Source organism: Bradysia coprophila, chromosome III (assembly GCF_014529535.1).
Source record: "Bradysia coprophila strain Holo2 chromosome III, BU_Bcop_v1, whole genome shotgun sequence".
In the NCBI taxonomy this organism is placed as follows: Eukaryota; Metazoa; Arthropoda; class Insecta; order Diptera; family Sciaridae; genus Bradysia; species Bradysia coprophila.
In genome coordinates this window covers 1,491,462-1,503,718 of record NC_050736.1, presented here as the reverse complement: position 1 = coordinate 1,503,718, position 12,257 = coordinate 1,491,462, and the positions used below count along the sequence as shown (strand labels likewise).

General features: G+C 35.9%; 2 protein-coding genes across 3 annotated transcripts; one reads left to right on the top strand and one right to left on the bottom strand.

Moving 5' to 3' along the window:
- Positions 1–1,801: 1,801 nt before the first annotated feature.
- On the top strand, positions 1,802–8,254 carry LOC119076983. 2 transcript variants are annotated; one of them, XM_037184091.1, is made up of 5 exons: positions 1,802–1,979; positions 4,425–4,736; positions 6,681–6,962; positions 7,043–7,339; positions 7,444–8,254. In XM_037184091.1, exons 2-5 carry the CDS (start codon positions 4,479–4,481, stop codon positions 7,789–7,791), a joined length of 1,185 nt encoding a protein of 394 aa, XP_037039986.1. In that variant the 5' UTR covers positions 1,802–1,979; positions 4,425–4,478; the 3' UTR covers positions 7,792–8,254. The 2 variants fall into 2 exon arrangements, with proteins under 2 accessions (XP_037039986.1, XP_037039994.1); XM_037184099.1 differs by having other exon boundaries at positions 1,802–2,046.
- A 1,516-nt stretch (positions 8,255–9,770) lies between these two features.
- On the bottom strand, positions 9,771–11,476 carry LOC119076824. The gene is made up of 2 exons (XM_037183822.1): positions 11,320–11,476; positions 9,771–11,259 (listed from the first exon to the last, which is right to left on the bottom strand). Exons 1-2 carry the CDS (start codon positions 11,334–11,336, stop codon positions 9,960–9,962), a joined length of 1,317 nt encoding a protein of 438 aa, XP_037039717.1. The 5' UTR covers positions 11,337–11,476; the 3' UTR covers positions 9,771–9,959.
- Positions 11,477–12,257: the final 781 nt, after the last annotated feature.

Below are 12,257 nucleotides of genomic sequence, written 5' to 3'. Positions count from 1 at the left end.
ACGTCGTGGTGCAACGAAATTTCATCGTTATCTAGTACTTTGGTGAAATAACTCGTAATGCCTTTCGATGTCGGAACGATGGTGGAGCAATGTTGCTTAACGCTGGCAGCCATATAATCGGGTAGAGTTGACTTTTCTGGTGATTAGACGCATGGTTTTGTTGAGCACGACGACGTCTATTTTTGCTGTATGGACACTGTTGAGCCAAGTCGAACAACAATATTCGGTGCAACTGTAGTTGAGTCCTAGTGCAGAAGTTCTTAGACATGCTGCCGTTGCGCCCCACGACGTTCCGGCTAATTTTCTTAGTAGATTATGTCTGGTTCCGAGTTTGGCTTGAAGTTTGTCAGCATGCTTGGCGTAAGTGAGCGAGCGATCAAGTGTTACTCCGAAGTACACGCATGATCATGAGTCAATCTAATTCCATCGAAAATCACATCCAGTTCCTTGTTAGCTGCTTGATTTGTTAGATGAAAGCAAGATGAAACGGTCTTCGTGAGGTTTGATGAAACGATGTGTGTTGGAAGAGATTTATGCCATATCGTCCGCATATAAAAATTTCCGTGATTTGGATGAGGTAAGTCGGGGATATATAGGTTGAAGAGGAAGCTCGATAAGACCGATCCTTGTCATTACACTAGCTTGATTACATTTTATTTTATTACATTTTTCTACCAAATTAAAATCGAAAGAAATCTTAAACCTGTACCGTTTAAATCGTTTCAGCAATTGTGATGTTCATTATGTAAGGCACTCTGTCCATACGAACGTTAAGAAAAGAACCCGATAATTGTAACAGTCAGAGGCGAACATTTTAATTATATGGTTTCGTAGGGAGGAAGACCTGTGACCGCCGCTAGTTCTCGAGGTCGAAACAGTTTTTTTTTTCTCTTTTGCCACTTTACGTGATGTGACGTGAAGTTGAATAAATGTGAAAAGGAGTCTTGTTTTGGAAATTACGGAAATTCGGTTCTTGCAATTTGCGCCCTGAGCTTTTCGTCTACGTGTACGAAGTTGTTTACCCCAAAGTGTACAGCCTTGATTCATCCTAACTTATATCTTTTAAAAAATGAGACGTTTTCTCCTGGTTTACTAATAACGTGACCGAATCTGAAACTTGTGCCACACCATAATAGCTACAATCTACACGATATTGTAAATTTCCATACTATTTGAATGATAAAATGTCAAACAGCTTATGGTCATTCATTAAAAATGCAATATCATGTAGGCGAATGTGTATAGTAAGGTAACTGATTGAAAGTTGACCTAATTTGACAAATCTCAACTTTGAACTTGAATTTCTCAGCGATTTTGGAACTATGTTACATGGAACCACTTTTATTTTATCTTTTGTTTACTTAATTAATATAAATTTTATTAATTATTGCCGATTTCGTCTAACAAAGTTAATGAATTAATAAAAATGCAGAGTTGACCTATATGAATCATGAGTGGTCCTATTTCACATTTAAACACATTGAATCGTGAGTTGTCCTATCTTTACAAAAGTCATAGGACATATCACGATTTATTGAGTGTTGAGTTGACCGATAATTTTTTCTCCATACAAATTTACACGGACAACTTAAGATCACTTTTCCACTAGGTCAACTTTCAACCAGTTACCTTACATTTGTGATTTCAAAACATTAAGTTTGAAAATTCGCACCCCCTTCACAAACTTCGCTCATTTTCCGAAAGATGTCTATAGGTATTGTATATCAATATATCCGATGTATCTTGTGAACCATGAATGAAGGGTGGGTGGTTGGAAATTGTTTATGTTTATTTACGAAGAACATCTGTTGAGAAAAGAAGTTTGTCCGGAAAAGACAGTAATACGCATTTACTACAAATGTCAGATATAAAAATATAATTTAGTGGTCAAATCTGAAGTTAATAAGCATCAAACATTCTGGATCCAACAATAAGCACAAACAAGCAGAGTGATATAATATCTTATCTTGGAAAGAGTAGTGAGTTTTTCTGCCAGCTGGTGTATACATCGAATACAAAGTAAAACGATGGAATCGTTGCCTTTACGTATGGAAAATCGATAGAGACTCAGTTTAGACATTTTTTCGATAAAGAAGCGGCATCGGCTAATTTGTGTCAAATTAGCTTTACTGGGGTTATTCTGGCACGTGTGACACGACTGGAATTTGTGTGCCAATTTATTATTCGTTGTGCCAAAATGTGGTTTGACTGGTTAGCCACTAAAATATGCCAAATGGTGGAAAATACTTTTTCGTACATTTAGAGGGTCTGGGAGCTCTGGGAATATGAAAAATTCGAATGCCAACTAGTAAAGTTGTTAGCCAACTAGTGATGATTACAAAATAGAATTTTCCTCTTTACGAAATGTAACGAGGAATGATTGCTAACAAAACGTAGAACTTTCCCTTCTACGAAATGTAACGAGGACTGACGAGGACGAGCAAAATGTAGAATTTTTCCTTTTACCAACGCACTTCAAGCATGAGTGATACTCTATAAATAGGGTGCTGAAACTTGACAGTGTCACACAACTGTAAAACACTGTAGAAAACCATTTCATACAAAATAGTACCCTATTTGGCAGCTGTCGACTATGATCACTTTTGCTTGAAGTGCATTGCTTTTACGAAATGTAAAGAGGACGGATTGCTAAGAAATGAAAAAAATGTTTCTTTTAGGAAAAGTAACGAGAAATAATTGCTAGCAAAATGTAGATATTCCCTTTTACGAAACTTAACTGGGAATGATTACTAACAAAATTTAGAATTTTCACGTTTTAGTGGTTGGCACACGATTTCCAATTTTTAAGTCTTTTTTCTTCTAGAGAAAATACCCTATTAAGGGCGCTTTGTCTGTCTCTTTGTCTGTCTGTCTGTTCCACAAATTTTGTAGTTGGTAGTTGTGTTAGTTGTGTTAGTTGGTAGTTGGTAGTTATGAGCTGCATTAACATTCAAAATTGCAAAGCCACCATGAGCATATAAACACCAGGCAAATAATAATTATCTGATAACCGATAGCTCACAGTTAACATTGCAATTCGAAAACTTGGTAGTTGGTAGCTGACTACCAAGTTTATAATTGACTACCAAACGTAACTTTTTGGGGCAGAGATGTTTACTATTCGAGAACTACGCACCGACTGAGGAAATGATTCTACGTGCTCGCCTATTTAATGCTGAAAACAAACGAGGCATTCAAAACATGTTTTGGTCCTTGTTTTCATGACGAAATAGTCGCAACTGTCAAATAAAATTAGAAATTTCTCTATCGAAAATTACGATTGCTGCATTTGTCAATGAAAACTAGGACCAATAGTTATTTACGTATCGATTGAGTAGGCCGAAAGAGTTACGTATTAAGTTTTGTATGCTTGCTAAGAGGACCGAAAGTAAAGAAATGTCAATGCAAGGGGCGAAAGCGAAAGCTTTCGCCCCGCGAATTGACAGCTTTACTTTCGGTCCTCTTAGCAAGCATACAAAACACGTTTTTAATGTCTCGTTTGTTTTCAGCATAAAGTTTAATTTTTGGAAGTCGACTATCAAACTGGTAGTTGACTACCATGCTGATAGAGAGGTGGTAGAGATGTTTACTGTTTGAGAGCTGCACACCAACTGATGAAATTATTTAGGCTGCTTGCCTATTTATAATTCGATAATTTGGTAGTTGACTACCAAACCGGTAGATGAATACCAAATTGGTAGTTGAATACCGAATTGGTTAAGTTTGAATACCGAATTTGTGCAGATGTTTACTGTTCAACATCTGGATATCAACTGATGAAAAATTTCTTCCTTTTACTTCCAGAAAAAAATTGAGAAAAGAAAAAAGATCTCACCAGTCTTTAGCCGGTCTATTCTTGTTCATATTTCCAGACCCTCAAAATATACGAAAAAGTGTTTTCCTCCAACACACGTTTTAGTGGTTGGTACACGCATTCCATTTTCCACACGATTTCCGATTTTCCAATTTTGGCATATAACATTGGCATACCATCTCAATTTTCATTAAAATTTTCATGTGCCAAATTACTCCCCGTTAGGTGAATTTGGCACTGTGCCAAATTCTTTTTACAGGTGACTTTGGCACACATCGAATTTGTATGGTGTGCCATATTACCCCACGCCGCTGTTAATAAAATAATTTATTTTTTAGATGTTGTATTGCTTCGGCATTTCACCGAAAAGTTTCGGAATAATTTTTTTGAATGAAGAGAGCATGAAGATATTAATGAGAATTTGGAAATTTGCCCTGTGTTTTGGTACGTAGAACGCTTGCTTCATAAGCAAGAGGTCCACGGTTCAAATCTTGTTGGGGGCATAAAACAAAAATTGTATTCCCAAATTCTCTCTAATAATTTATCTTCTCCTGTCTGTTGATGATAAACAATATTCATTTAATGATCTATTGGACGATATTGTTTTCAGTTTGATGATGTTATTTTCTGGCTGAAAACTACGTTGGTGTGATGCTACAGTGCAATGGCAAACGAAGAACCTATTCTTATTCGTGTTTTCAATGGCACGAAACTCTTACTGAGTACGAAGCGTTCGTTAGCTGGTATAACAGAAGAAGTGTCACTGAAGTGGGGAGATGGTCGAATTCCTCGCATTTATTTTTTGTACTTTCATAAGTCATTCCTGAATGAAGGTCAATTTCAATGGTGGTTGAGTTTAATGGAACGCAGAAGAAGCCTTTCACCAGATTTAGCTGCCGTATTCCCAGGTGAACGTTTTAAGGTAAGTTTTAATGTATGCCATATTTACAAGCGTGGGCAAACTCTGTAATCCAGTTCGAACCCAGCTTCTATAACATCTGATTTCGATTTCGCTATCGCTGACGTTTTTTCTATGTAGTAGTAGGGTGGATTGATTTTTCCCGACTTTAAAATTCACAACTACTGATAAGTGTAATCCGCCGAGACTAGTTCTCCAGTATCATTAGTTTTACGTTTCAGAACACTTTTGAGTACCGCACGTCCATTCGATTATCTGATTTTTATATGGAAAAACAATTTTTCATACAAACTTTAGTCGGTGGTGCGGTACTCAAAAGTGTTCCGAAATCTGAAACGGAAAACTATTGATGTAGTAAGACTAATCTCGTTACTCGTTGAGTTACACATATCAGTGGTTGTGGATTTTAAAGTCAGAAAATATTACTACTAATTTTTAAATTCGTATCCATATGAGTAAAAGTGTCCGAGAGCTTATCCCGAGGTACTTTTACTCATCGTGATACGAAATATCAAGTTCATTCCCTGGTTTAATAAGATCTTTTCTTTTAAGAAGGCGTGATAGACTTCTCCCTAAGGCAGGGAATTCAACTTTTCGAAAAATCGAAACCATCCGCTGTTTGGTTGGTTTTTAGATAGATGGTTTCAAAACCGCCCTCAGCTAATCTCTGTGCCCTCTTGGTTGTAAGTGGATAGTCTCTTCAGGTCGAAAATGACACATTTACATTGCGCATAGCGCAATTACGAAGCCGGCGTTCCTTTCAAATGAACACAAATTTCAAATTGACCTAAAACTTTAGTTTACATAGGGCCAAGTAGCGGTCTCGGTCCAAGGACCCAAATTTAACAATTTTTTAAACCAAATTCTAGTCGGTGTCAAAAGCCTTTAATGTGAAAGTCTTCATCTGTCTGAGTTCATTCACTTCCCTTCTGAAAGGCTGTGAGCCCTTTAAAATCACTTACATAACCTACTTTTTTCCTTGTTATTGAGTACTGATATATTAACCTATATTTACCTATAAATAAACAATTTAAGAATAAATATGCTAGTATATAGTTCAAAATAGCTCTATATACCATTGTATAGATCAATATAGCTGTATATATTTATATATAGATGTCCATACATGGGATGCTTGAAACATCCCACACACATAACTAATCACTTCCCACTGATCAGTAACTTTGTTAGTATCATTTTCACAGATTTATATCGTTTTTACAAAAATCCAAAATGGCGGCCGGCGGCCATTTTGGTAGGAGGTGGAAAGTAATACAGATGCTTTATCTTCATTAGCACCTTTCAAACAAAAAAAAATCATGAAATTCGGTCAAAGTTTACTCGAGATATTGACAAAAAAAGGTCGAAAGGTCCGTGGTCTTGGACTAAAAACGTTTGACAATGGATAGTAGAGAGTTGTCCACCAAGGTTTTGACAAGAAATTGAGAAAATTTGACTAGGTCGGAAAACTTCTAAGGGCTCCTCTGCCGGCATAAAGCCACTAAAAAAACCAATCAGACCTATTTCGCAAATTCGTTCTTAACTACTATTAGAACATTGTTTATTGACATCGAGATAGAGAAGCATAAATTCAATTAAGAAATTGATTGAATTTTCTACCGTACAAAAACTACGGGAGAAATTTTCTCCCAAAAAATTATCGTCAAGTACGGGAGAAAATGAGAAAATTTTAAGTTCAGAAAATCTCGTTTCCCATAAATATTGAAAATAGAATAGAAAACAACCCAGAAGATGTTCCTTGGCTCAGCAAATCATAACTAATATTCACATTTTTTGTTCTAATCAATGTGCGTGCTATGCATATGCACTGAACACTTTTATTATGGAACATGCAAAAATCCTAATTTACATTCACTGATTCATCTGTAATTCGACTTACGATAAGTGCTTTCGATGTTAAATGTCCATCTTTAAACTGTTTAATAGACAACATCATCGGAACCGGAACGAGTGTTGAGTTGTCCGATTGAAGAAACACGAATCATTCGAGTCAGGTGGGGAGATGAGTTTTTAGAAACAACAAAACAATCAATGGCTGATATAGAGGAAGAAGCGTCGCTTAAATGGTCCAACGGTGAAATGATCCCTCGCATTTCTATGGACAATGAAGAATTTGGCAATGAACCTGCTTTCCAATATTACGTTGAAAAGTTCTGTACATGTAGACCAACAGAGGTAGTGGCTACTTTCCCACGTGACATATATCAGGTGAGCCTATGAATACTCTCACACATTTTGCACATATTTCGCATCCTGAAACTTCCAACGTCTTTTTGAATACTCAACAGTCTTGGAAACAGCACACTGAGAAGATTAATGAACGATTCACTCTTAACGGATTTAAAGAAATTCGTGTCAAGCGTAGAGAAGAAATCATGGTAACAAGATTTACATTACTGAATCTTATTCGGGAAGAGGCATCGGTATTTTGGGGATCTGGGCGCTTAAGAGGTTTCCATATTTACTGTCAGACCGCGCAAGCAGTACTCTGGAATCAAAATGACTTTCAAAAATGGTTGACCAATACATGGGAAAAATGCAGCACTTCAGAGCTATTGGCAGTTTATCCAGGTGAAAAATTTCCAGTAAGTTTATCCCACAATACAGCATCCAGCATCAAGCATAGTTTAGTAGAATCTTTAAAAATTTGTATGATTTTGGAATGTTCTATTTATTTGACTTTCAACAGACACAACGTGTCCAACATAAAATTATCAGCGCCGACAAAATTATTCGTGTCAAGCATGGAGATGGAGTCATGCTAAGCTCAAGACGGTCACTAGCTGATATACAGGAAGACGCGTCATTTAAGTGGACTGAAAGCAGCTTTTATCCACACATTATTCCTCGCATTATTATTGACAACGAATCACAACAAGAAATTACAAACGAATTTGATTTCGACGAATGGTTGGATGATTGGGACCAAAACCCGACAGACTTAGTTGCTGTTTTTCCAGGTGTGTGGAACTGTGTCACACGATTACTATCACGAGTACTGTCCGCGTTATCGTACGACAAGGAAAAAAATGAATAAATTTTGAAAACTTAGAAACAGAATAGCCAATAATTCGCTCGAGTGAAAAGCTAGAATAAGAAGTGGCGAAAATGCAACGTAACATGTAAATTAGAAATTTTGACAACAGCGCGTGGCTCAACAAACAAAGAAATATGATGGTAGGCTTGACGAGATAGCCGAGCGAAAAAAATGACAGAAAAAGTATTTAAATGTATATGAGGATTTCCTTATAAATATTGCAGGGTAAATATTGGAAAATTGACCTAAATTATCAAAACTCAACTTTGAACTCAAATTTTTCGGTGATTTCGGCAAGAGGTAAAAAAAATCTGCTTTTATTTTAAAGATTTGTCTTTTGTTTTCGTAATTAAAGTAAATTTAATTAATAATTTGTAGTCTAACTAATTAAAATTAATGAATTAATAAAAATGAAGAGTTGTCCTAGGGGTATCGTGAGTGGTCCTATGGTAAAAATTGTGAGTTGGTTTTAATAAGAATATTCGTTTTTTAACAGATTTCAATGAAAATCGTCTGATTATGCGTTTTCCTACAGTAAGTAGCGAAATTAACGTAAATATGCTATTGAAAAACTACGAAATTGCACGAAATTTTAAAAATTGTTGCTGGTTCAACCTCTATGAGCAAAACTTTACGATTTCGTAAGCAGAATTGAGTAATGGTTTTTGTAATGTACACTCGCGGAATTCACGCCGTAAGTGCGGTTGAAATTCAAAATGGAAAGTGCGGAGGTCTTTCTAACGTAGCGTCATTTTCATACAAGGAAGCATTGAAAAGTGCTTTTCGGTTCACTTTTTCAACGAATCGTTCACTTAAAATTCAAATTTTAGGCACACTTACGGCGTGAATTCTGAAAACCGGCACATTTTCAGTTTTGTGTTTTTTCAGTGTTTTGTGACTTTGCATGTATTTTTAAACGGAGAAATCAAGAACTCGCGTAAAACACAAAAACAGAAAATATGTCGGTTTTCAGAATTCCGCGTGTGTATTTACTTTCTCAGAAAGCTTACCAGGGCTTTTTGTACATGGTTTTCAAGTTTCTTTACATGCGATGGGACGAAATGAGGGTATTTTAAACATTTTCGGCCTTCGCATGTAAAGTTGTATTTGTACACGCTATTTTGGACGATTGATCTTACGTACTTTTGCTATCGTAGTTAAAGTTAACATGCTACTCGACAGTTTGGATTTCTGTCACATACGGCTATTCATCTGTTATCAATAACGACGACAAAAATAATGACAAGCTCTGGGTGATATGGTCTATATAGTAAAATGTATGTTAAAAAAATTGAAGTACAAGATTTGAAATCAACAGCTTGAAAATACTTCGATAGATTGAAGCAATAGACCCGATAATAATTCTGGTCATATTCTTACCGTCTGTAACAGGTTGTAATAATGGATTTGTGTACAAACATTCTTGGATAGCTACGGTAGTAAGCAATTTAAAAAAATAATAAGGACTATGGATACGGCAACTTTTTGACTTCTCTCCCTCGGCTCCAATGACCCAAGGGTCATCGGTCTATTTTATTTGTATTCTAGCAGTCGAGGCATTCAAAATGTCAAAATAGGTTAAGATATGACCGACATATTGAATTTCAAAGTTTGGTTTTTTATTTGAGAATGGTCAAATTTGTTAAATTTAAAATGATTAATTTTGTCTACGTTTCCTTCTTTATGGCAAACTATCTCAAGAACGGCCCAAGTAATTTTGATGAAATTTTGGTAGAAGTTCAGTTCAGGGACGTGATTCTAAAACAAAAATTGATGCTGGATGATATCGGAATTGTGAGTATCACCTTTTCTGATATCAATACTTTTGTAAGTAAAGCACCTGTGTCACTCTTCCTTATCTAAGGATTTTTTGTCCCATTTACAATACAAAAATTAATTTCACATTCGTAACCATCTGAAAGCATGTTAAAAAAAACCAATAGCAATTTCTACATTATTTTATTGATTGAATTTGATTAATTAAAAGTAATTGTATAGTGATTGTAGTATAATTAGAATATAAAACTAGTGAAAATGAATTAAAAGTGCGTACAGAGCAGAGCTTATAGTGGTCCCAGGCCAGGTTAAGGCGTTAACGCTCCGTAAACATATTGCTATAGATACCATTATAACCTGACCTTAACCATAATTTGATTGTAATTTAATGTTTAGCGCTCTAATTTGATTGAAAAAGCAACCCTATTTGAAAATCTACAGCCACATGGTCCATACAAAACTAACCACCCACTTTCCAAACGTTCCATCAGTTCTTCAATATTTGTTGCAAAAGGTGACAAAAATTCAAATAACTTCAATGAACCAAGCTCACCAACAAAACGAACTACTTCATCGATAGTGAAACCAGGAGAATAATGGGAAAAATCAATTTCTTCCAGTAACGGTAAAGCTTTCGATATTTTTACGTGTTCTAAACTACTCCTTGAAGAAAGTTTGAATTTTTTAACACTCGAATAACTAGCAATCAGCTCGATAAGTTCGTTTTCGAAACCAATTTCGAGAAATTCAATTTCTAACGATTCTAGATTGTCACATTTAAATGGAATGGTCCAAGGCCTATTGTAATGAGCATGTTCAATGTCAAGGACAAGCGCCTTCAGATTTTTTAAATGAATTCTCTCGTTAACAGATTTTTCGAAAATGATTTCAGTCAGATGCAATTTTTCCAAGTTTTGAAGATGATCACTTCCGTGTGAGAGATATTTCGTGCCAAAGATAACGTCCAACCATATGTTACCTTTTAAGCTTTTTAACTGAGGATGAGAGCGTAAAATGTCTGCCACATTTTCATAATCTGTTTTCCAATATCTCGCTTCCAACGATAAATGTTCCAAACTAGGGAAACAATTCGCAAAAAACTCTTTGGGATAGCCCAGATTCACAACACTTGAGCCACAGGAACTCAATTCAAGGTTTCGCAAGTTTGGGAACAATTTACTTAATCGTGTATCATTAATGAACGATGTGGACATTTCAAGTGTCTCGACTTTCTTGAATGGCTTTGTCAGACCCTTCAAGCAGTCTTCCGAACAAGACCGAAAAATCTGTTCGGTTAGGAACTCTGAACAATATTCATTTATATAGCCAATAATCAAGAAATTTGCATGATAATTTTTCGAATAATTAGTGACGTCCTTAGAGGAGACGGCTATTGTGGAAACCAAATCACCACAACAACGTAAAAACTTTAGGCCAAATTTTAAACCCGTAATATGTAGCCACTCTTCATTTTCACTCCAACTGATTATTCGCGACTCATAACTTCCGACCGGCACTGCACTTATCCACAAGTTCCCAGGAAACTCCCTTGCTATTATATATCTGACTATGCCTCGTAACTGTTTATTACAGTCAGCAACGTTTAGACGTTCTTCGATATTTAAATGCTGAAGACATCTCTCCAAACAGTCAAAATTCATATCCGTCATTGCCATAGTGCTGGTTTCATTCCTGTTAAACACAAATGGAATTTTCAGATAATTGTGCCGAACGCAAACTCTTACGTCATACAAATTTATTTGTTCCATTTGTTGTTGAACCAGTTCCACGGCACTATTTGTGAAATCGGGTAAAATTCAATGGACTGTAGAGATATTCTGTGTTTTTCAAATAAAAGCCAAATTTCTGTTCGTTTTGTATGCACTTCTTTCGTTTTTAAAGATTCAGCGTCGACTGCTGAAATGCAACTGAATGAACTAAATGTAGTGCCTGTACATTAGTTTTCTAAACATTGTTTGGAAATTTAAATTTTTCTCAGAATCATAAAACGTCCTACAGTGTAAAACAGGTAACATTTTTTACTCTTGACTGAATTTGTTTGCATAAACAAATGACCTGTGTCGATATATTACCAGCTGCAGATAATCTCTTTGAAATCTGTTGTTCCAGTCTTTATTGTCATTGTACTGTGTGTATGCGTCTAACCTTTCACAGGTACGTAATTTTAGCTGCTTGATTTGGAATATATTTCTCTACTAGTTTTAACATTCACTTTTGCTAGATCCTAGACATACGACTAAAAAACTATCCAGAGCTCATTCATTAGATTCGCTGTCGTTAACAGATGTAAGAATTAAATCAGAAACCAAAGGGCATAGCAGCTTACCCTTTTATGCTCTTTCCGAAGCCCTTTCAACACAGTTTTGTCGTAGACTGCGAATTTGAATTCAATCTTTGCGTCCGTACGAATTCAACGAGCTATCGCGTGTCAAAGTGGGGTTGCTAAGCTATAAATCTTTCAAGTAACGCATAGAAACTGATCAATTGGTCCACAGAATATTTACCTCAAGTTTTTGAATATTACAGCAGAGACCATGTACATGGAGCGCAGCGAAGGCCCGTAATTGCGCTTAATGTAAGGAATGGTACTTCTTGTGTGAAATTTGCCGATCGAGATGTAGCCGAGGTGAGTAAACACACAAAAAGTATTATTTCCATCATTTACCTTA

Coding starts and splice junctions, on each gene's coding strand:
- LOC119076983 (XM_037184091.1), top strand. CDS start 4,479: ATGGCAAACGAAGAACCTATTCTTATTCGTGTTTTCAATGGCACGAAA. Junction 4,737..6,680: donor TCCCAGGTGAACGTTTTAAG/GTAAGTTTTAAT, acceptor ACTGTTTAATAG/ACAACATCATCGGAACCGGA. Junction 7,340..7,443: donor ATCCAGGTGAAAAATTTCCA/GTAAGTTTATCC, acceptor GACTTTCAACAG/ACACAACGTGTCCAACATAA.